Source organism: Ovis canadensis, chromosome 4 (assembly GCF_042477335.2).
Source record: "Ovis canadensis isolate MfBH-ARS-UI-01 breed Bighorn chromosome 4, ARS-UI_OviCan_v2, whole genome shotgun sequence".
NCBI classification, from domain to species: Eukaryota; Metazoa; Chordata; class Mammalia; order Artiodactyla; family Bovidae; genus Ovis; species Ovis canadensis.
In genome coordinates this window covers 20,307,042-20,331,974 of record NC_091248.1, presented here as the reverse complement: position 1 = coordinate 20,331,974, position 24,933 = coordinate 20,307,042, and the positions used below count along the sequence as shown (strand labels likewise).

General features: G+C 38.5%; 1 protein-coding gene across 5 annotated transcripts in view; it reads right to left on the bottom strand.

Annotated features, from left to right (window-relative positions):
• ZPBP (zona pellucida binding protein) overlaps positions 1-24,933 on the bottom strand; it is a 129,003-nt gene that overhangs the window by 74,162 nt on the left and 29,908 nt on the right. For all 5 annotated transcript variants that reach the window (XM_069587326.1, XM_069587325.1, XM_069587328.1 and 2 more), the window contains one exon: positions 12,361-12,579. In XM_069587326.1, coding sequence (XP_069443427.1) covers positions 12,361-12,579 — 219 coding nt within the window. The remainder of the gene's footprint in view (positions 1-12,360; positions 12,580-24,933) is intronic.

Here is a 24,933-nt window from a genome sequence, read left to right as displayed (position 1 = left end):
AAATACACCACTGAGTATATACCCAAAAAAGAGCTGAGTGTGGGGTCTCCAAGAGATACGTATACACCCATAAGCAGCATTAGCCACAACAGTAAACTGTGAAAACAACCCAAGTGGCCACTGGTGCATCCATGGAGAAGCAAAATGTATGTGTCATACAGAATGAACTATTATTAGATCTCGGAAAGGAAGGAAATCCTGCCATATGTTACAACATGGATGAAATTTGAGGACCTGTTGCTAAGTGAAATTAGCCAGAACAAAAAGAAAACTACTGTACAATTCCACTTACATGAGAATTTAGTTAAAATCACATAGATAAGAAAGTAGAATGATAGGTGCTAGGGGATGCAGTGATATTAGCAGCTTATTGTTTAACAAAAAGAGAATATCAGCTTTCCAAGATGAAAGTGTTTTGGAGACGAATAATGAAAACAAATAGACACGAAAGAATTTAGTACAACTTAACTGTATAACTGAAATGGTTAAGATTAATTTTATGTTATATGTATTTTACCACAATAAGAAAATAGAAAAAAAATAAAAATAAAAGAATTATATCAGACTTCTCTTTGGAAACCATGCAAACAAGAAGAGAGTAGTGTGAATGACTTTTAACACAGTATTGAAAGGGAAAAAAAAAGCCAGCAAACTAAAATACTAAATTCCATGAAATGATTCTTTAAAACTGAAGTTAAAAACAAAGACTTTCTCAGAAAAACAAAAATTGAGAGAATCTGTCACTAGAAACCCAGCCTTGCAAGAAACATTAAAAGACGTTCTTCATAAAGAAGAAAAATATTATGTACCTAAAACTCAGATCTTCCCTGGAAGTACAGTGGTCAAGACTCCGTGCTTCCAACACAGGGAGCATGGGTTCAATCTCTGCTCTGAGAAGATTTCACATGCCTTGTAGCAACTAAGCCCACGCACCACAACCACTGAGGCTGCATGCCACAACTACAGAAGCCCAGGCATCGAGAGCCTGTGCTCCGCAACATGCGGAACTGCCACAATGAAAAGCCCCTGCACTGCAATGAAAAGTAGCCCCTGTTCTCCACAGCTAGAGAAAGCCTGTGCACAGCAAAGAAGACCCAATGCAGCCAATAATAATAGTAAATAACTAAAATACATATCTTTTTAAAAAATAAATAAAATATAGGAAGAGCATAAGAGAAGGAATAAAAGAAGGTAATATAAATATTTTTCTTATTTGACAATGGCTTGTTCAAAATAATAATGTGAACAATGTACTAACTGACTAAAATTTATGGATGAGTAAAATGAATTACTACATTTTTATAGGGGAAGAGAGGACACACTTTGCAATTCTATTGTAAAGTGATTGTGGTGGCGGTTTAGTCACTAAGTCATGTCCGACTCTTATAACCCCTTAGACTGTAGTCTGCCAGGCTCCTCTCTCCATGGGATTCTTCAGGCTAGAATACTGAAGTGGGTTGCCATTTCCCTCTCCAGGGTATGTTCCTGACCCAGGAATTGAACCCAGATCTCCTGCACTGCAGGCAGATTCTTTACCAACTGAGCTATGAAAGTGAAAGTGAAGTCGCTCAGTCGTGTCCAACTCTTTGCGACCCCATGGACTGTAGCCTACCAGGCTCCTCCGCCCATGGGATTCTCCAGGCAAGAGTACTGGAGTGGATTGCCGTTTCCTTCTCCAGGAGATCATCCCAACCCAGGGATCAAACCTGGGTCTCCCGCATTGCAGGCAGACACTTTACCATCTGAGCCATCCGGGAAGACTCAACTGAGCTATGAGGGAAGCCTTAACAGTGATTGTATTACCCATGAAATGGTACAGCATTATTTGAAAGCAGACTTATATTAGTTGTAAAAGTCTACTGCAAACTATAGGGCAACCACCTAGAGTAAAAATAAGTTATAACTGATATGCTAAGAGAAACAAATGGAATCATATAAATGCTTGATCAAAACCAGAAACGGCAGAAAAAGAAGACAAAAAAGAAACAAGTGGTTAACAAATACAGAACAGTAATGAATGTGGTAAATGTTAATCCAACTCCTTAAAGTCAATGGTTTAAAATCACCAATTAAAAGACAGAATGTCAGGATGAATTTTTTAAAGACCTAATTATATCTTGTCTACAAACCACCTGCTTTATACACAGACACTGATAAGACTAAAAGTAAAGAGGTGTAAAAAATATATCATGTGAACACGAATCGAAAGAAAGCTGGAACAAGCAATATTTACTTTTGACAAAAGAGATATCAGGGGTATAAAAATTATCACAGAAAAATAAGGTCATTATATAACGGTAAAGGAGTCAATTTTCCAAGAAGACATAACAGGCTTTAATGTATACGAGCCTAAAACACATTGTTTATATTCATGAGACAAAAACTGACAGAACTATAAGGACAAAAAACAACCCACAAATTCACATTGAAACATCAACATGTATCAGTAACTGACAACTCTAAAAAGCAAAAAAATCAGTAAGGACACAGTTGACCTGAAGAGCACAATCAATCAACTGGACCCAACTGATAATTACAGAATATCTCATCCAACTATAAAAATCCTTCTTAAGCTCACATGGAGCATTCACCATGGCATACCACATTCTGGGCCTTTAAAAATACTTTAAAGATTTTTTAAAAATAGAAATTATACAATGTATGCTCTCAGCGAATTAAACTAGAAATCTGTAACAGAAAGATACCTGGAATGTCCCAAAACACATGGACATTAAATAACAGACTAGTATGTTACACACAAGTAAAGAAGTCTCAAGAGAAATTTGAAAATATTTTATAGTAAATGAAAGCAAAAATACCACTTATCAAAATTTTCAGGATTCAGTAAAATCAGTGTTTAGAGAAAAACTTAGTGCCAAATTAAAAAATTAGAAAAGAAGAAAAACAAAATCAATACTTAAAGCTTCTACTTTTAGGAAAATAAAAAAGGACAACTTCAATAGGAGAAAACAGAAGAAGGAAAATATAAAACCTTGAACAGAAATGAATAAAACTAAAAATAAGAAATGAGCAAAGAAAATAAATGAAGACATAGCAGGCAGTTGCTTTAACCTCTGAGCCACCAGGGAAGCCCGAAGGAAGAACAGAGAAGATGAGATTTAAATAAAATAAAGAATAGAAAAAAATAAAAGAAAATGAAAATTGGTTCTTTGAAAAGATCAACAAAATTGACAAACACCTAGACAAAGAAACACAAGAAATGAAAGTAGAAGACATTATTATCTACCTTTCATAAATAAGAAGGATTGTAAGAATATTATGTACATTTGTATGCCAAAAATCATTAAGACACAATCTAGATGAAACAGATGAAAATATAAATTATCTAAACTGACCCAAGAAGAGACAAAATACGAATAGGCATATAACAAAGAGACCAAATCAGTAACTGATGATCTTCCAATAAAGAACACCATGGACCCAATAGCTTGAGTGGTGGGACATGATTAATTAATTAAACCAAGATACAAAATTCATTTAAAAAAAACAACAAATTTCTATACACTAGTGATGAACAATGGAAAAAATAAAATTATTGCACTTAAATAGCTTCAAAACAATAAACATTCATAGTAATAACTTTATCAAAAGGTGTAGGACTTATACATTGAACAGTACAAAGCATTGCTGACAGAAATTAGAAGTCTGCTATGGTCTAAGTATGTTATATCCTCTCCCATTCACATATTGAAATCCCAATGTACATTATGATGATATTAGGAGACAGAGTTTGTAGGAGGTCCTTAAGTCACAAGAATAGAGCCTCAATGAAATCATTAGACCTTCTGATATGTGAGGACATAATGAAAATCTGTAACTCTCAAGAGGGTTCCTGCCAAACATGGTGGCACTGTGACCTCAGAATTACAGCTTCCAGAAATGTGAAAAACAAATTTCCATTGTTTATAAGCTACCCGGTTTATGGTATTTGTTACAGCAGCCCAATAGACTAAGACAAAGTCCTAAACAAATGTAAAGATATCCTGTGCTCATGGACTCAAAAACAAAATTGTTATGCAGGTAATACTGGTCAAAGACATCTATAGATTCAATATCTACCACAATGCCTAGCAAAATCCCTCTCTCGACCCAATGACCTTGTTTGGCAGGAATGGAAAACCAAGTGTGAAAAAACATGGAGCTGCAACTGACTTCAAATAGCCAAAACAATGCTGAAAAGGAAGGATAAAATGTAAGGACTGCCACTTTCCAATCTCAAATATTACCACAGCACAGCTTCTATTAAAATGTTATAATTAAAAGAGTGTTATATTGGCACAAGGACAGGCATACAATGAAACAGAATTAAGAGTCCAGAAATAAACCCACATATCTGTGGCTAAATAACTTTCAACAAGGGTACCATGACAATTTAATGAGAAAAAAAGTCTCTCCAAAATTGGTACTGGGACAACTGTACATCCACATTCAAAAGTATCAGGTTGGACCTATATTTCACAGCATATACAAAAATTCACGCAAAATGAATCTGAGACCTAAAGGTAGACAGCAAACTTCAAAATTCTTTGAAAGAAACAAATTGAATGCACATCAAGCAAAATGAACTCAAATAAAAAACCTAATATTAAACCTCAAAGAATTTTAAAAAAATTGCACTAATGCCAACATTAGCAGAAGAAAGGAGATGACAGATTACAGCAGAAATAAATGAAATAGAGATAGAAAAATAGAAATGATTAACAAAACCAAAACTTAGTTTTTGAAAAGATAAGCAAAACTGACAATGTTTAGCTAGAATAAAAAATAAGGAAGGACCCAAATAAGTGAAATTATAAATTAAAGAGAAGACATTACTCTGATACTATACAAATACACAGGAGCCGAAGAGACCTACTAGTAAGTACTAGTAGTTACCTTGGAGAAGGCAATGGCAACCCACTCCAGGACTCTTGCCTGGAAAATCCCATGGGCAGAGGAGCCTGGTAGGCTACAGTCCATGGGGTCTCAAAGAGTCGGCCACGACTGAGTGACTTCACTTACTTACTTACTTCAGTAACCAAACACCCCTCCACCCCAAAACTCCAGAACCAGATGGCTTCACTGGGGAATTGCATTAAATATTTGAAGAACTAATGTTAATCTTTCTCAAACTTCCAAAAACTGAAGAGGAGGTCACATGCTCAAATGATTTTACAAGGCCTGATATCAAATTCAGATAAGAACACTAACAGGGAAAAAAAAAATAAAAACCTACAGACCAATATTCACGATGAATATAGATACAAAAATTCTCAACAAAATAGTACCAAGCCAAAATGAATAGCAGGTTAAAAGCTTCAAACAACATGAGCAGGTGCAATTAATCTCTGAGAGGCAAGGAAGTTTCAACATATGTAAATAAATGTGATTCAGTACATTAACAGAATGAAAAAATTAAAACCATATGGTCATCTCAATATATGCAAGAATGTATTTGACAAAATCCAACATCTATTCAAAATAAAACATCTCAAAATTGGATACAGAATGAATAAACCTCAACATAATAATGGCCATATATAGCAAGTCCACAGCTAAGATCATGCTCAATATGAAAGGTTGAAAGATTTTCTTCTAAAATCAAGAATAGGAACAAGAAAAGGATGCCCACTGTCATTATCCCTATGATAAGAGAACTGAAGTCCTAGCTAGTTAAGCAAGACAAAAGTGAACCTGTCTTTGTCTGCATATGACTAAAGACTGCACCAAAAACTGTTAACACTTATTAAGAGAATTTGGGGAGAAGAAAATGGCAACCCAGTACGGCAACCCACTCCAGTATTCTTGCCTGGAAAAGGCCATGGACAGAGGAGCCTAGTGGGCTGCAGTCCATGGGGCTACATGAGTGAGCACACACGCATGAGGAGGGTGGGAGGAGATGGGTTGGTAGCAATAAAACTGGTAGAAATAAAAATTTTAAAAAAAAAATTCGGATACATTTCAGGATGTAAAATTAATATCCAAAATTGGTATAATTTCTATTTAATAACAAATTATCTGAAAAGAAATAAAACCATCCTATTTACAATACCATAAAAAAATATGTAGAATTAAATTTAAACAAGGAGGCAAAGATCCGTGCAATGAAAACTATAAGACAATGATGAAGGAAACTGAAGAAGACACAAATAAGTAAAGCTATCTCATGTTCATAAATTGAATAGAATTAAGATTATTAAAATAGCAATACAACTCAAACCAATCTATGGATTCAATGCAATCTCTCCTAAAATTCCAATGTATTTTTTAACAGAAACAGAAAAATATCCTGAAATTTGTATAGGATCACAAAACAATCCAAATAACTAATGCAGGCCTAAGAAATAACAAAGCTGGAAGTATCACACTTCTAATTCCAAATTATACTACAAAGGTGTAGTTGTCAAAACAATATGGTACTGGCATAAACACGGACACACAGTCCTATGGAATAGAACTGAAGGTTCAGGAAATAAACCTATGCATGTAAGGTCAACTAATATTTGACAAGAAAGTCAAGAATACTTAGCAGAGAACAGGTACTCTGCACAATAAACAATATTGGAAAAATTGGATATTCAAATGTAAAGAATGAAACTATACTCCTATCTTATACCACTCACAATAAGCACAAAAAGGATTAAAGACTTAAGTGTAAACCTAAACCGTAAAACTCCTAGGAGAAAACACAGGGAAAAAGTTCCTCAACAGTGGTGTTAGAAATGACTTTATGAATAAGACAACAAATTACAAGCAATGAAAAAAAAAATACACAAATGAGACTACATACAACTGAAAAAAGATTCTTCACACCAAAGGAAACAATCAACAAACTGACAAACAACCTAGAGAATTGTATAAAACATCTGATAATCCCATAAGGTTGGTAAGACAAGAATATTCAAAATATATAAGAAACTTACACATTTCAAAAGCAAAAAAAAAAATTAATAATAAACCAATTAAAAACTGAAAACGACCTGAACAGATAATTTTTTCTAAAAAGGGATTCAAATGGCCAACAGGTAAGTGAAAAGGTACTCAAAATCACAAATTATCAGGGAAATGAAAGTCAAAACCATGACAGATTACCCACACCGGTTAGAATGAATATTATCTAAGAGATAAGTGTTGGCAAAGATGTGGAGAAAAGGGAATTCTTGTACAACATTAGTGGGAATATAAATTGGTATAATTACTAAGGAAAATAGTAAGGAAGTTCTTCAAAATTTAAAAAAAAAAAAAAAGAACTACCATATGATCCAGAAATTCTACTTCTGGATATAAACCGATATATATCTGGAGGAAATGAAATCACTGTCTCATAGATATCTGTACTCTCATGTTCACTGCAGCATTATTCACCATACTTAGGCAGACAAACAACCTGGGAGTACATCAACAGATAAACGGATCAAAAAAATATGGTGCACACACATGAAACAGGAATATTATTCAACCATAAGAAAAGAAGGACATTCTGCCATGTGTAACAACATAGATAAAACTTAATGGCATTTGTGAAACAAGTCAGACAGAGAATGACAAATACCATATGATTTCACACACAGAATCTGCAAAAAACTGCTTAGAAAAAGAGAACATACTGGTGATTGCCAGAGGCGGAGGATGAGGGAAATGAATGGAAGAGGACGAAGAATACAAACAAGTTCAAGGATGTGATGTAAAGCACCCTACTCCCACCTTTTTGGCACAAGGGACCAGTTTTATGGAAGACAGTTTTTCCACAGATCCAGGTGAGGATGGTTCAGGTGGTAATGTGAGTGATGGAGAGCAGCTGATGAAGCTTCCTCACTCACCCACCACTCAATTCCTGCGGTGCACACTACTTCCTAACAAGACAAGGGGTTTGGGTTTGGGAAGCCCTGATGTAGAGCATGGTGATTAGAATTAATAACAGTGGTGGTTTAGTCACTAAGTCCTGTCCTTCTCTTGCAACTCCATGGACTGTAGAACGACAGCCTCCTCTGTCCATGGGCTTTCCCAGTCAAGAATACAAGAGTGGATTGCCATTTCCTTCTCCAAGGGATCTTCTCAACCCAGGGATGGAACCTCAGTCTCCTGAACTGCACACAGATTCTTTACCAACTGACCCACCAGGGAATAATACTGTACTGTATATCTGAATGTTGCTAAAAGAGTAGATTTTTAAAGTTCATTACTGCATAAATAAATAAATGGTAACTATGTGAGATGATCAATGTGCTTAACCTTATTACAGTATATAATATATCATAGTAAGCATTTTGCAATATATACATACATCAAATCCTTTAAACTTACATATCACTAAATGGCAAATTTGGAAAACAGCAGTGGCCATTCCAATCCCAAAGAAAGGCAATGCCAAAGAATGCTCAAACTATTGCACAATTGCACTCATCTCACATGCTAGTAAAGTAATGCTCAAAATTCTCCAAGCCAGGCTTCAGCAATACATGAACTGTGAACTTTCAGATGTTCAAGCTGGTTTTAGAAAACGCAGAGGAAAAAGAGATCAAACTGCCAACATCTGACGGATCATGGAAAAAGCAAGAGAGTTCCAGAAAAACATCTATTTCTGCTTTGTTGACTATGCCAAAGCCTTTGACTGTGTGGATCACAATAAACTGTGGAAAATTCTGAAAGAGATGGAAATATCAGACCGCCTGACCTGCCTCTTGAGAAAACTATATGCAGGTCAGGAAGCAATAGTTAGAACTGGACATGGAACAACAGACTGGTTCCAAATAGGAAAAGGAGCACGTCAAGGCTGTATACTGTCACCCTGCTTATTTAACTTCTATGCAGAGTACATCATGAGAAACGCTGGACTGAAAGAAACACAAGCTGGAATCAAGATTGCCAGGAGAAATATCAATAACCTCAGATATGCAGATGACACCACCCTTATGGCAGAAAGTGAAGAGGAACTCAAAAGCCTCTTGATGAAAGTGAAAGAGGAGAGTGAAAATGTTGGCTTAAAGCTCAACATTCAGAAAACTATGCTCATGGCATCTGGTCCCATCACTTCATGGGAAATAGATGGGGAAACAGTGGAAACAGTGTCAGACTTTATTTTTTGGGGCTCCAAAATCACTGCAGATGGTGACTGCAGCCATGAAATTAAAAGACGCTTACTCCTTGGAAGGAAAGTTATGACCAACCTAGATAGCACATTCAAAAGCAGAGACATTACTTTGCCAAGAAAGGTCCATCTAGTCAAGGCTATGATTTTTCCAGCGGTCATGTATGGATGTGAGAGTTGGACTGTGAAGAAAGCTGAGCAACAAAGAATTGATGCTTTTGAACTGTAGGGTTGGAGAAGACTCTTGAGAGTCCCATGGACTGCAAGGAGATCCAACCAGTCCATTCTAAAGGAGAACAGTCCTGGGTGTTCTTTGGAAGGGATGATGCTAAAGCTGAAACTCCAGTACTTTGGCCACCTCATGTGAAGAGTTGACTCATTGGAAAAGACCCTGATGCTGGGAGGGATTGAGGGCAGGAGGAGAAGGGGACGCCAGAGGATGAGACGGCTGGATGGCATCACCAACTCAATGGACATGAGTTTGGGTGAATTCTGGGAGTTGGTGATGGACAGAGAGGCCTAGCATGCTGCAATTCATGGGGTAACAAAGAGTCGGACATGACTGAGCGACTGAACTGAAGTTAGAAGAAGGAATGAAACCATAAAGATCAGAGCAGAAAAGAATGAAAAATAAATGATGGAGACAATAGCAAAGATCAATAAAACTAAAAGCTGGTTCTTTGAGAAAATAAAATTTACAAACCATTAGACAGACTCATGAAGAAAAAGGGAAAGGACTCAAATGAATAAAATTAAAAATGAGAAAGGGAAAGTTATGACAATGCCAAAGTATAAAGAATCTTAACAATTACATACAATAATTTACCAATAAAATGAACAACCTGGAAGAAATGGACAAATTCTTTAAAGTACAACCTTCCAGGACTGAACTAGGAAGAAACAGAAGATATGAGCAGAGCAATCACAAGCACTGAAATCCAAACTTTAGTGAAAAATCTTCCAACAAATAAAAGCCCAGGGCCAAATGGCTTCACAAATGAATTCTACCAAACATTTAAAGAACTAACACCTATCCTGCTCAAACTCTTCCAGAAAACTGCAGAGGAAGGAGAACTCCCAAGGTCATTCTACATGGCCACGATCACCCTGATACCAAACCAGACAAAGATACCACAGAAAAGAAAATTACAGGTTAATATCACTGACAAACATACACACAAATGTCCTCAACAAAATTCTAGCAGACTCCAAGAACACAGGTAAAGGATCATACACCATGATCAAGTGGAGTTTATCCCAGGCATGGAAGGATTCCTCAAAGCAATCTACAGATTCAATGCAATCTCTATATAACTAGCAATGGCATTTTTCATGGAAGCAAAACAAAAAATTTCACAATTTGTATGGATATACAAAAAGACCCAAAGAGTCAAAGCAATCCTGAGAAAGAAAAACAACTGGAGGAATCACTCTTCCTGACTTCAGACTATATTACAAAGCTACAGTCATCAAGATAGTATGGTACTGGCACAGAAACAGCAATATAGACCAATGGAACAAGACAGAAAGCTCAGAGATAAACCCATGCACCTATGGGCACCTTATGTTTGACAAAAGAGGCAAGAATATACAATGGAGAAAAGACAGGCTCTTCAATAAGTGGTTCTGGGAAAACTGGACAGCTACATGTAAAAGAATGCCATTAGAATGCTTCCTAACATCATACACAAATATAAACTTAGAATGGATTAAAGACTTAAATGTAAAGACAGAAAATGTAAAGCTCTTTAGAGGAAAATTTAGGCAATACCTCTTTGACATAAATTCACAGCAAGATCTTCTTTGACCCACCTCCTAGAGTAACGGAAATAAAAATAAAAATAAACAAATGGGATCTAATTAAACTTAAAAGCTTTTGCACAGCAAAGGAAACAATAAACAAAAGGAAAATACAACTCCCATAATGGTAAAAAATAATTGCAAATGAAGCAATTGACAAAGGGTTAATCTCCAAGATATTATAAGCAGCTCACACAGCTCAATATCAGAAAAACAAACAGTCCAATGAAAATATGGGCAGAAGACCAAAACAGACATTTCTCCAAAGATAATATGCAGATGGACAATAAACATATGAAAAGATACTCAACGTTGCTCACTAGAAAAATGAAAATCAGAACTACAATGAGTTTATTACCTCACACCAGTCAGAATGGGCATCATCAAAAAATCTACAAACAGTAAATGCTGGAGAAGATGTTGAGAAAAGGTATAGTGTATATATGGGAACTTACATATGTAATTAAGGCTGATTTACGTTGGTGTACAGTAGAGACCACCACAAAATTATAAAGAAATTATCCTCCAATTAAAAATATAAAAGTAAATATTAAATACCTACTGATAGCACTTATTAAATACACCAGGCACAAATACCCCATAACTCTTATGAATGCTAACAGTGGGTCTGTGATAAGCTAAGGAAAGCATCTGTCATAATTCGTCTTTCATAGTTTGCCTCAGACACTGGAAAACAACTCTCAAAGTTTTCGGCAGAAGAGAAAATGAGTAAAGAAGACAAAAGACTGGAAAATGGTGTTGAACCCAACATATTCTTTTCCCTGAAAGCCTCACATCTCTCACTCATATCTAATCATTCAATTCTAGATGTACCAAAAAAAGGCAAAGGGAGTATCAGAGAAACGGGTAGGTGCAATCAAACACCGAAAATAAATGAATCAAGGACAGAGAGTAAGGAAGAAGGAAAGGAAACAGCAAACAGCACACTGAGATTGCCACCGGGACTCATTAAAAACATGCATGGTTATTCCTAAATGCTAACTCATAAACAGACCCTTTATAAATCTAAGCCCTCAGATATGAAGTCCAATTCTTGGTTTTCCAGAAAATATTGGGCTTTTACTCTGCACTATTAGGAAAAACACACTAAGCTGTTAGAACGTTCTCTCTGTTCTACATTATTAGCCTATTTATTATATAATTATATGGTTTTACAAATTAAATCTTGGTAGCTAAATACTGTGATAGATATTCCTTATATTAAATTCTATTCTCTAGTAAATTATGATAGCAATGTTTAAGTTATTTGGGAATCCAAACTTTTCATTAAGTACATGAATTAACAGAAATTTATTTGAGGGCTATTAGAACTAAGACATGAAAGTAAAGAATATGAAACATTCAGATCTATAGTATTTACATTCTAAAAACGCTTCTGGTAATTCACAACACATCTCTAGAATTAGTTCACATTCTAACTTCGTTTTCCTTAAAGAATTGCATACACTTACCTGAAAATGTAAAAAACAATTCATTTTGCAAACCAGCTCTTTGCATTTTAACACGATGACATTCAGACTTAAGTAAGGAAACTTCACATGAAAGGTCAAGAACAAGTTTGCTTAAAATCTGAAGAAGTTTCTTCTCAAAAGAAATATTATAGATACTGTTGCAGGGAGCTGCATGATATCGAGCTGTGAACTGGTAATAATAATGCGGCTCACGATAAGCTGCAAAAAATTAAACAGTGACGGTTATTTAAGCAATTCAAATACATCTCAACTCTTCAAGACAAATTATTATTTGGAATAAATTCATAATACAGTTAAGCCTTGAACGATACAACACAGGATTATAAATGCCAACACCCCGCCTCCACCCCCCCGGCCAGTCACAGTTAAAAATCCATGTGTAATTTATAGTCAGTCCTCCTTACCTGTTTCTCTGTATCCAGGGCTCTGCATCCCAGGGGGTGGATCATGTTTGCTGCTAGAAGTATCCATGTATGACTGAACCCACAGAGTTCAAACCCATGTTGTTCAAATGTCAACTGTATGCTTTTATATATATAGCTGTATATACATATTATTTTTAATTTAACAAATACTCGTCTAGCAGTTACAAGTGACTTATAGGCACTGTTAGAGGCAATTTACAAACAGTAACTCATTTAAATCTCTTTAATTTATTAATATTGGATAATCTTTACATCTATCATGAGGAAACTGAGGGAGGCAGGGATTACATAACATGCCTAATGTCTATGCTATGAAAACTGAGACTCCAGCTCAGGAGCCTGGCCCAGAGGCTACGCCCTTTATTACCATGTCCTGATGCCTCAAACTCAGAAGGGAAACTTCTCTAAGTTCAAATATTTATCTTAGAAGAAATTAGTCATGTAACAATAGGCAAAAAAAAAAAAAATAAAGCATGCTTCTAATGTATCTACAAGCTGTATTGAGTTCAACTATTGTTTTGTCACTAAGTCATGTCTTTTGCAATCCTATGGACTTAGCCCAGCAGGCTTCTCTGTCCATTGGATTTCCCAGGCAAGGATGTTAAAGTGGTTACCATTTCCTTCTCTAAGGGATTTACCGATCCAGGGGTGGAACCTGTGTCTGCTGCTTGGCAGGCTGATCCTTTCCTCTGAGCCACCCAGGAAGTCCCTTGAGTTTAATTATAACATCTGAAACTGAGAATGCCTTTTTCCCCCTATCCATTTCAAAATCACACTAAAATGACACAAGAAATAGAAAAATGATAAGAAATCTATAATACTAAAAATCAGAAAAGTTTACTTTCCAAGACAGGGAGCTCTGCTGGTATTTTTGCTAAAACGGGGCTGTTCCCGGCTCTCAGGCCGCAGTGACACTCACCACCAGCACTGAGATGACAGCCACCACCGTTTACTTTCCTACCTGTTCCTTTGAGCCAAAGGTAAATGCACAGATTGAGCTACTGTCAGGCTTTGTCTTCAAGGCTGGCATCAGACAGCTTATAATTAGTGAGAAAACTACCAGTTTCACTTACAATCATGAGTGAAAACCAGATTTTCCTAACCAACTCTGGGGAAATACAGGAGCATTAAAGAAAAATGTGAAAATGAAAAAACAAGGGAAAATAACATAAAAGAAATTAGTGTAGGAATCATTTGTAAATATCTAAAATTCTAACTAGTAAATATAGAAAATATATCCATAAAACTAGTATGAAGCTATTGTAGGAGAGAGGAGATGGTAAATATGAAAATAATTCTGGAAAAATTTTAAAATACAAATACTAAAAATTTTTAAAGTAACTGATTAAATGAAAATGAGGTTAAAAATATGATTATATGTTTGTAAATGAAGTAATAGAATTCTTGTGTAGTGCAGAGCAAAATTAGAAGAGCAAAGTAAGCGAAAAGGAAGAGAGATCCCAGATATACAATGTCAAACTGAAGGAGTTCCAGGAAAGGACAGAAAGAGAAGAAATTAATCAGGGACAAAAAGGGACAGTGCTCTGCAAGCTGAAGAAAGATTTGTGTCCCCACACCAAAAAGGTCCATGAAACTGTGAATAAGAAACCTGAAAATGCCACATTTCAACATAAATCTTAAAAACATCATATATTTACTGATACATACATTGCTATATGATAAATAATTGGTTTATAATGATTGTATCATGACTGATCACATCAAAGCTATGTGATGTGATACAAGCACCATGCAGAAGAGTGAACCTCAAAAAAAAAAAAAAGGTGAACCTCACTAGATGAAGCTGGAAGCTGGGGCAAGGCTCACCACAAGGACTGCAAAGCAAGTGTTCCCTATTCATGGATCAAAAAGGAACTCCCTTTTCTTTCAAGAATTCTGGCATGTATCATGTTACTGCCTTCCATAGAAAGAAGCCTGAATATAAGCTGCAATACTTGCAAAAAGCTCTCAAAAACTGTGTCAAGAGTATCCTCTGCTGAAGAGTGCTCCTTAACTTTGGGAGAAGTACACATTAACACACACAGCAACTCAGGATCCACGTGTAGGTGTCAAAGAGTTATTAACAAGTTGTGTAAAAGAGAACACTGCAGGCTGGAGGCTGCCTACAGGACTGGCCCTTGGCTGGTAAACATTTCCATCTGAACAGGCATTGTTCCCCACATGATAAAACTGGTTCCCACCCAAGGAAGTAAACCCTGCGCCTCTGAAGTCTGGGACTTCTGCTGTCAGCCTCTATGACTAGCTCCCAATCAATGCTTGGATAGAGTCAGCACACAGGCTACTGGATTTTCACCACTAAATAAGGGAGAGTTTCAGTGTGGCCTCACACTGGAAGGACAGAGCACAGGAGGCCTGAACGGGGCTCCTCCAGGTTCAGTCCATGCCGATCCCCATGCTGCTCCTACTGTGTATTCCTCACCTTAGCCACGACTATAACTCCAAGTCCTTGAAGGGAACCCTTGCAACAATTTACAAAATCAAATTCTCATGCAAAAATCAGAAGCTTTAAATGATGATATATATGGCTCTAGAAAAATAAAAATGATAAAAAATGACAGAAAAATCTACAGGAGCTGTTCTCAAAAGTTTTGGTTTCTGGATCCCTTTATATCCATTCTTAAAAATCCCTAAGAACCCATCAAAGAACTTTTATGTAGGATGTAGCTACCAATATTTAAATTACTAGATATTCAAACTGAAAAACTTTAAAAATGTTTATTAATCAAATTTAAGATGGTAAAAACTCATCAGGCCGTAATATTAAAAAACCCTTTTAGGCACAATAACACTCTTCAAAAAGAATCAATGAGAAGAGTAGTATTGTTTTATACTTTGAAAAGCTGTTTAATGTCTGGTTTAAGAGAAGTTAGCTGGATTCGTACACTAGCTTGTGCATTCAATGACATGTAACATGCTGGTTTATTGCCTCATAGAGATATGTAGTTGGTTGGCAAGAAACATTTTAACAGCTTTTTTGGGTAATTGTGGATTACTCCACAGTAGTTTACCTACTATAACTGCAAATCTCAACACAGCTAAATCAGTAAATAATATCATAGTATAATTACAAAATAGTTTTCACCTTATTGACCCCTTGAAAGGGACTCAGGACTCCCAGGAGTCCCTAGATCACTACTGGAAAACTACTCATATACATAATCAGAGTTAGAGTACTTGAACTTACTAGAAATTGATAAGAACACAACTTAGAAAAACAGGTAAAAAACAGAAATAGAACATCTCAGAAGGAATAATAAATATAGAAAACGATGCTCAGAGATACTAGTACTAGGCAAACTGCAATCATGATAGTGTCATAGCGTTTTATACTCACTATACAAATTAAAGAGCAATAACACCTATTTTTGTGAAGGATATGGATACAAGCAGTTTTCACACATATTATGAAAATTTACAAACAAAATTAAGAAATATATCTCAAAGTATTAAAGTAGTAAATAAGAATAGGAAATTACAGAACAAAGCCCAGTAGACATGACTAAAGAATAAGTGGAGATTTAGAGAAAAAGATCCAACTTGAAATGCTGGAGGTGGAAAGTACAGCCATTGAAACAGAAAAACAAATGGCACCAAAGTTAAAACATGAAGTGAACAGACTAGCTGAACTGCAGACATCACATCCTCGAAGAACAGTTTGACAAATCATATAAAGATACCTAAAACACTGGGCTATAAACATTTAAAGATCTGCATATATTGATACTATACAAGCTAAAAATATGGATGATAAATTGAGAAACCCTAATAACTGTGTACGTGAACCGTGAACTTCCAGATGTTCAAGCTGGTTTTAGAAAAGACAGAGGAACCAGAGATCAAATTGCTAACATCAGGTGGATCAAAACACCAAGAGAGTTCCAGGAAAACCTCTATTTCTGCTTTATTGACTTTGCAAAAGCCTTTGACTGTGCGGATCACAATAAACTGTGGAAAATTCTGAAAGAGATGGGAATACCAGACCACCTGACCTGCCTCTTGAGAAACCTGTATGCAGGTCAGGAAGCAACAGTTAGAACTGGACATGGAACAACAGACTGGTTCCAAATAGGAAAACGAGTACGTCAAGGCTGTATATTGTCACCCTGCTTATTTAACTTCTATGCAGAGTACATCATGAGAAACGCTGGGCTGGAAAAAGCACAAGCTGGAATCAAGATTGCTGGGAGAAATATAAATAACTTCATATATGCAGATGACACCACCCTTATGGCAGAAAGTGAAGAGGAACTCAAAAGCCTCTTGATGAAAGTGAAAAAGAAAAGTGAAAAAGTTGACTTAAAGCTCAACATTCAGAAAACGAAGATCATGGCATCCGGTCCCATCACTTCATGGGAAATAGATGGGGAAACAGTGTCAGACTTTATTTGGGGGGGGCTCCAAAATCACTGCAGATGGTGATTGCAGCCATGAAATTAAAAGACGCTTACTCCTTGGAAGGAAAGTTATGACCAACCTAGATAGCATATTAAAAAGCAGAGACATTACTTTGCCAGCAAAGGTCCATCTAGTCAAGGCTATGGTTTTTCCAGTAGTCGTGCATAGATATGAGAGTTGGACTGTGAAGAAAGCCGAGTGCCAAAGAATTGATGCTTTTGAACTGTAGTGTTGGAGAAGACTCTCGAGAGTCCCTTGGACTGCAAGGACATCCAACCAGTCCATTCCAAAGGAGAACAGAACTGGGTGTTCTTTGGAAGGAATGATGCTAAAGCTGAAACTCCAGTACTTTGGCCACCTCATGTGAAGAGTTGACTCATTGGAAAAGACTCTGATGCTGGGAGGGATTGGGGGCAGGAGAAGGGGACAACCGAGGATGAGATGGCTGGATGGCATCACTGACTCGATGGACATGAGTCTGAGTGAACTCCGGGAGTTGGTGATGGACAGGGAGGCCTCGCATGCTGCAAATCATGGGGTAGCAAAGAGTCAGACATGACTGAGTGACTGAACTGAACTGATTAAATGTTTAATTAGTATTTCAGAAATAAAAATAGTCAAAGGGCAAGATTTTTAGAGATTCTAAAGGAGCCAGCAAATTTAAAAATTAATTATATAAACCACACTCTCTGACACATTGAATTAAAAATAAAAATCAACAATTAAAATCCCTCAGACATTTCTAGGGGAGTTCCCTGGTGGTCCAGTGGTTAAGAACTCACCTTGCAATGCAAAAAAAAAAATGGGTTTGATCCCTGGTCAGGAAACTAAGATCCCACATGGCTAGGGGCAACTAAGCTCTCACATCACAACTACTGAGTCCATGTACCATAAGTAGAGAGCCTATCCCCCGCAACTAGACAGCCCATGCCCCACAACTAGGAGCCCATGCCCCACAACCAGAGAGCCCACACACAACAATGAGAGCCCACACACCTCAAACAGAGTCCATGCCCCACAACCAGAGAGCCCACACACCACAAATTGAGTCTATGCCCCACAACCAGAGAGCCCACACACCACAACTAGAGAGCCCACACACCACAAATAGAGTCCATCCCCCACAACCAGAGAGCCCACACACTACGACTAGAAAGCCCATGCCCCACAAATAGAGAGCCCCACAGAGGCCTCAAAGAGCGTAATCTGCATCCACCTGTTGGGCTACAGATCCCCCTCTGAAGGGTGATGGGGACTTGTCACAAGCCATGTAGATTCAAGTAGCCCCTTAGGTAGTAGGTCACGCTGCCTGCAGGATCTGGCAGAGACCAGTTCTCTGGCTGTGAAGGAGCCCACAAGGCCAAGGGCCCTCGATCTTTTGCTTTCCTCTATCGTTCTATCTCTGTGAACTTGAGAAGCTCCACAAGATGACCACCGGACATTCAAATAAAGACTGTCACACGCAACTGACAACTTGCTTGGGTGAGTTTCCCCTGTGGCTCCTCCCCTCCCTGCTCATCCTTCATCCCAGCCCCTGTTCCAGGATGCTGGAACTACGAGAGGGCCCAAACTGGGGAATTCCCTGAATCCTCCTCCAGATTTGTAGCCTGGCCCTCCCCGAACACTTGTGGGGCTTACAGCATCATTGCACCCCCAAGGGAACGCTGTGGACAAGCACTTCCCTCCAGAGGGCTGCAGGTCCTCCCTGCTAGGAAGCTTGCAGCTGCGCACCTTCCTAGTCCCACTCAGTCTTCCTCCTTATTTCAGCCCCATCATCAATTGTGATGCCAAGCCAGGTGTCATGCTTCCTCTTAAGCGTCACATCTGGTGGGGCGCCCAGACACCCTTGAACAGGAGTGTGGGTGAGCACTTGTCTCGTGGAGGTCACATGCAGATTTTTCCAACCTCTGAGAGGAGGTAGTGGGCTTACAAATGTCTCTTGGGAAGCATCATGACTGTACACCTTCCCTCCTGTCCTAGATTTCTCTCGTATCCTCCTTCTCTCTTGACCTCTTGGACTATCTAGTGATCCCTGCTCCTGCTTGCTGGCTTTGCCGGCAGATTGGGTTTTGCCTCTTTTAATTCTGTGAAGAGGTAGCTCTTCTCTGTCCTCTATCTCCCAGAGTTTGCTCAATTGGTAGGAGATTGAGCAAACTCTGGGAGATAGTGGAGGTCATAGGAGCCTGGCATGCTACCATCCATGAGGTCGCAAGGAGTGGACATGACTTACTGACTGAGCAACAACAGCCCTCCTCAACATCACATGGACCACATCCTGAGGAGAGATACCCTTCAGCTCTATTTGTTTCTTTCAGTGATAAAGGTAATCTGTTCAGCTGGCTCAGGGAGGTCTCCTCCTTCTGTCTCTAAAGGATCTAGGCCCTGGGATTCTGGTCGCTTCTTCCCCCACTGCCTTTTATTCCTTTTCTTAACTAATCCAAGGGGCCTCCTCAGGCTAACCAACGTGGCAGATTTCAGGTGTTCACAGGGACCCCACTGTTGACACTGGGAGAATGCCAGGACAAATGACTACCATCTGACAAGGATCAATCAGACCCCTGTCTATCAAAACATCCCAACAAAAGATGCGGGCAACTACAAGCATCCTGAAGGACTCCCTGCTAGGATTCATATTAGCTACCTGGAGAAAATTTAGACAGGATGGTTTAAGAAAAAGAAATTAATTTTCTTTTGCAATACTGCATGATCTCAATACATACTAGGAAACCAAGAGATGTGGCAAAAAAAAAAAAAAAAAAGTTGGGTGACTGAATTACAATACCATCTTGCAGCTGGGCCTATTTTGTAAAAGGAAAGGAAAATGGCAGGGGGAGTAAGTCCCATCCATCCAAAGGTCCATGACCCTACTCCAAAATCCAGGTCTAAAGAACTCCAGCCAGGTATGCCTGGTTCACATCCCTTCAAAGTACCTTCTTCCCCTTCAGGAGCCTGATGTTTCAGATGATCCCCTTACAAGTTCACCTCCCTGAGATCGACAGCTGGGAAATCCTACTCCCCCCAGTTCTGAGTGGGGACAGTCATCTGGACCATTTATCTGTTAACTCCCATCTGGGGACCTGAAAACCCTGATGCTGTTGCCACTAAGTCACTTCAGTCGTGTCCAACTCTGTGCGACCCCATAGATGGCAGCCCACCAGGCTCTCCCGTCCCTGGGATTCTCCAGGCAAGAACACTGGAGTGGGTTGCCATTTCCTTCTCCAATGCATGAAAGTGAAAAGTGAAAGTGAAACCCTAGATCCCCATAAATCAGCTCATGGATTTGGCCTTTGTGGTATTTAACAATAGTGATAGGGTTGAAAAGGCAAAAAGGATTCAAAAGTTAACAGCACAATTACGAGAGGCAGCCCTAACCCCTGCACCACCTCAGGGTTACCCATCCTTGTGAAAACCATGGTGAGGACAAGAACCAAGAAGCCTGGATCAGAGCCACTGTTTCATTGAGAAAATATCTGCTGTTTTAAGTGTGGCCAATAGGGTGACTGGAAAAACAAACGCTGCCTGTATGGGAAAAGTCCACCGGGACTCTGCTTGATATGAAAATGAGAAGATCACTGGAAGAGGAACCACCCTCAGTCCCAGAGGGGACCTGGGGCTACCAAACCAATGATGGTAAGAGGACTGAAAACTGTTGGAGCCCAGGACTTTCCCTGGCTCCCAAAGGATACCTGGTCATTTCTCCAGAGGAACCTCTGATAATCTTTGATGTAGCAGGCAGGCAAGTCATTTTCTTACTAAATATGGGGGCAGTCTACTGTGTGCTAACTGATGTCCCTGGACCCTTGTCTTCTCAGTGTTGTATAACAGGGATTGACAGAAAGCCCAAACCAAGTAATCCACCCCTCCCCTCAACTGCTTGCTAGAAGGCTTTACCTTTGCACATCCATTTCTGCTCACATCCAAGTGCCCCATCTGCTTGTCAGGAAGGGACTTGCTCACTGAATTCCAGAAAACAGCCCAAGCTGGAGATCCTTATGGAGATGGCAGCCACTAGGACAAACAACTGGTCTTGGCCAGAGGAATCTAACACAGTCTCAAACTAGAGGAGATCACCATTCCATCCTGTCAGATACAAATGACACCTGCCAAGAGCACTGCCACTGGCTGAGCAAGAGCACCTGCCATCTGCCTCTGAGGAGACTGAACCCTGTGCTGCGGCTACTGACCTTCAACACCCCTGAAGGAGCTCAGGGTGCAGTGAGGCACTCTGTGCTCCAGGCAATCTGGTGGGACAGCTCTATAGATAGTTAGATATTTTCAGGAACTGACCTCATGATCCCAATCTTTGCATCTCTTCATATCTAGAAAAGCACTAAATCCTTTCATGAGGACATCAGCATCTCATGACTAGCAGAAAATCTCTTATAAATTGAGTGCTTAATTGTACTGAACTCCCCCTTCACCAAAATTGTATATATTGACCTTCCCCCGCTGCCTCTTGGGAGCAGTCTCTCAGAGCTATTTGAGGTGCTACCTCCTGGGATGCTGTCTTCATTTTGCCCCAAATAAAACTTGACTCACTACTCTCAAGTTGCACATCTCTTTCAGCTGACAAGCCCATCTAAGTTGTAAAACTACGGGTGGCTGAACTGGTTCACAGTGCTAGAACTAAAGGTGGTTTTCTTCCCTGCACCCAGACTCCCAGGATCTATTTGCTTTGAATGGACAAACCCAGACACTGTAGTGTCATGAATGGTTCCACCTGTGTGCTTACAGAACTCAAGCAGAGGGTGCCAATGGGAGAGGCTGTAGGCAAGCCTCCTCAGATCAAAGGTCTGAACACGAATGTGCATGCGCATTCGTGTCCAACTCTGCAACCCTATGGGCTGTAGCCCACCTGGCTCTTCTGTCCATGGGATTTTCCAGGCAAGAATACTAGAGTGGTCGCCACTTCCACCTCTAGGGGATCTTCCCAACTTGGGGATCAAACCCACATCTCCTGTGTCTCCTGCATTGCAGGCAGATTCTTTACTACTTGAGCCATGTGGGAAGCTTCTTAAAGCCAGGGAGGATACCCAAAAGTGTTTGAAAATAGAGTACCAAAATGGCAGGCCACTGATAGAACTAAGCTAACCATGTGTATGTGCGTTGCTCAGTCGCTCAGTTGTGTCCAACTCTTTGCAGCCCCATGGATTGTAGCCTGCCAGGCTCCTCTATCCATGGGATTCTCAAAGTAAGAATACCACCCTGGGTAGTCATTCCCTTCTCCAGGGGATCTTCCTGGATAGAAATTTCAAAGAAGCCTTCTCCCCTAACTTACAGGAGGGAAAGTAAAACATCCCAACATGGGTAAATGGGTATATTAGTCCTTCAGTATCACTGAGAAGCCACCCAATCCTTTTTAAAAGGGGAAAAAAAAAAAAAACAACACTTTCCTTGTTTTACAAATCTAGTCTTTACAGGACCAGAGGTGTAGCTCCACAAATAATTCAAAACCCACCAATATTTTTAGCACTCCCAAAACCTTCCCCATCTATCTTAAGAGGCTTGTAAGCACTAAACAAAGGGGAAACAAAGTTATCCTAGGAGGGATTTACTTGTGCCTTTGAGATGCAAATATTCTACCTGGTTTTTCTCTAGAAACCTTTCTCTATGCTATCTTTTTAAAACGCAAATTTTGAAAAAGAGAGCAAATAATTTGGAACTTGTCAAGGAAAAATAAAAACTTTGAGCATCTTTTCCCTAAAGACTAGTGAAACAGATTTAGCCATCTAGAGAAGTGAGCTTGATTTGTCCCATCTGCTAGAAATCCAAATTTAAACCAAACTCTTTTGCAGACAGATGGGTTTTACATTGCTGTAACTGATTCATGGCTGAAATTTTGGATGAGGAACTATGAGGCCTCTATGTGTGTGTGTTAATTCACAAAAAATGCTATATTTAATTGACTTAAGGGAAATTAAGTGCTTATATAAATACTCAGATATATAAAGTAATTTGGCCAGAATGAATTTCAGGTTTAAGTCATCTGGAAAGTATTCAGTACCAAACTGACATCTGGTACTGAAGGTAGCTTAAGCTTGTTGGTTTGATTAATATAGATTAATATAGACATAATACAGTCTCAGGAGTCATCAATGTTAAGCATAATATTTTTGTTGTACCTAGGTTTACTAGACTTTTGATCTCTTGAAAATCTGTCAGCAAGAAAAGTAATTTGGTGTGGAAAAATCTTTTAGGGAAAGTAAGATATGTTTTCAGTAAAAGAAGGCATGAGAATTTATGAAAAAGTATTGAAAACATTATGCATGATCATGATTTTCTAAGATTGGATTGAATTTAGTTGGGTAAATTGATTATGTTGGGAGCAAGCTAAGGTAAGGCTTGGATTAATTTTTTCTTTCTGTTTAGAAAATAAAGTTTTCTTGGAATGTCATTTCTGATAACAGATTATGTCAGGTTCTTTGCTTTTAAGTGATTCTCTGTTTACTTTTGTTATTTCTTGTAACTCTGGTTAAGAAGTAAGTACTGTCTCACAGCGACTGATGATTTTTGACCAAGTGTTTTAAAACTTTTTTCACAAACTTCCCAATACCAAATTTTAATCAAAGTGGATAAAACTAATTAATTTTCGAATTTTCAAGACTGAAAGAATATGACCTCAGTCAATAATTTGAATCTACACAAAAAACAAGGTACACGAGTAAATTATGTAATTATAAAGACAGAATAAGGGCTTATTTCTACTTTCCCTCTTTACTGATTTAAAAAGCAATTGTATAAAAGAATTTGTGTATGATGTTATCACTGGGACCAAACATACAGATTTTCCAATAGAAACAAAAAGGAAGTAGGTAGAAGCAAGGCTGTACTAGCTTAAGAAATGATTACAGATGGAAGCTTGGAAAAATAGGAACAATTTAAGAAAACTAAAAATGATAAACAAGAAGATTAATGCAAAAAAGTCTATGAGTATACACTTGTTCTAATTTCAGCTTCTCTGAGATATATAAAATTATACAAAATAATAAATATAGAAACATATTTTAGTTTTACAACACTTACAGATATAATATTTATAATATACCACAAAAAGCATGGGAAAGGAATGCATCTACGTGAGTTTAACGCTTCTATATCTCACTAGAATTAAGTTATCAAGCTGATTCTGATAGGTTAAGATATATGTGGTAATCTCTAGAGAAATCAATAAGGAAATAACTTAAAATATATCGAGCAAATATCACTAAAGTAATTAAAATGCTACATTAGAAAATATTCATTTAATTCACAAGATGTAATGTGAGAGTTAGACTGTGAAGAAAGCTGAGTGCCGAAGAATTGATGCTTTTGAACTGTAGTGTTGGAGAAGACTCTTGTGAGTCCCATGGACTGCAAGGAGATCCAACCAGTCCATCCTAAAGGAGATCCATCCTGGGTGTTCATTGGAAGGACTGATGCTGAAGCTGAAACTCCCAATACTTTGGCCACCTCATGTGAAGAGTTGACTCACTGGAAAAGACCCTGATGCTGGGAGGGACTAGGGGCAGGAGGAGGAGGGGACGACAGAGGATAAGATGGCTGGATGGCATCACAGACTCGATGCGCATGAGTTTGGGTGGGTGAACTCCAGGAATTGGTGATGGACAGGGAGGCCTGGCATGCTGCAGCTCATGGGGTCGCAAAGAGTCAGACACGACTAATGAACTGAACTGAACTGAATGAGAAATAGAGCAACACGCAAGACAGGGAA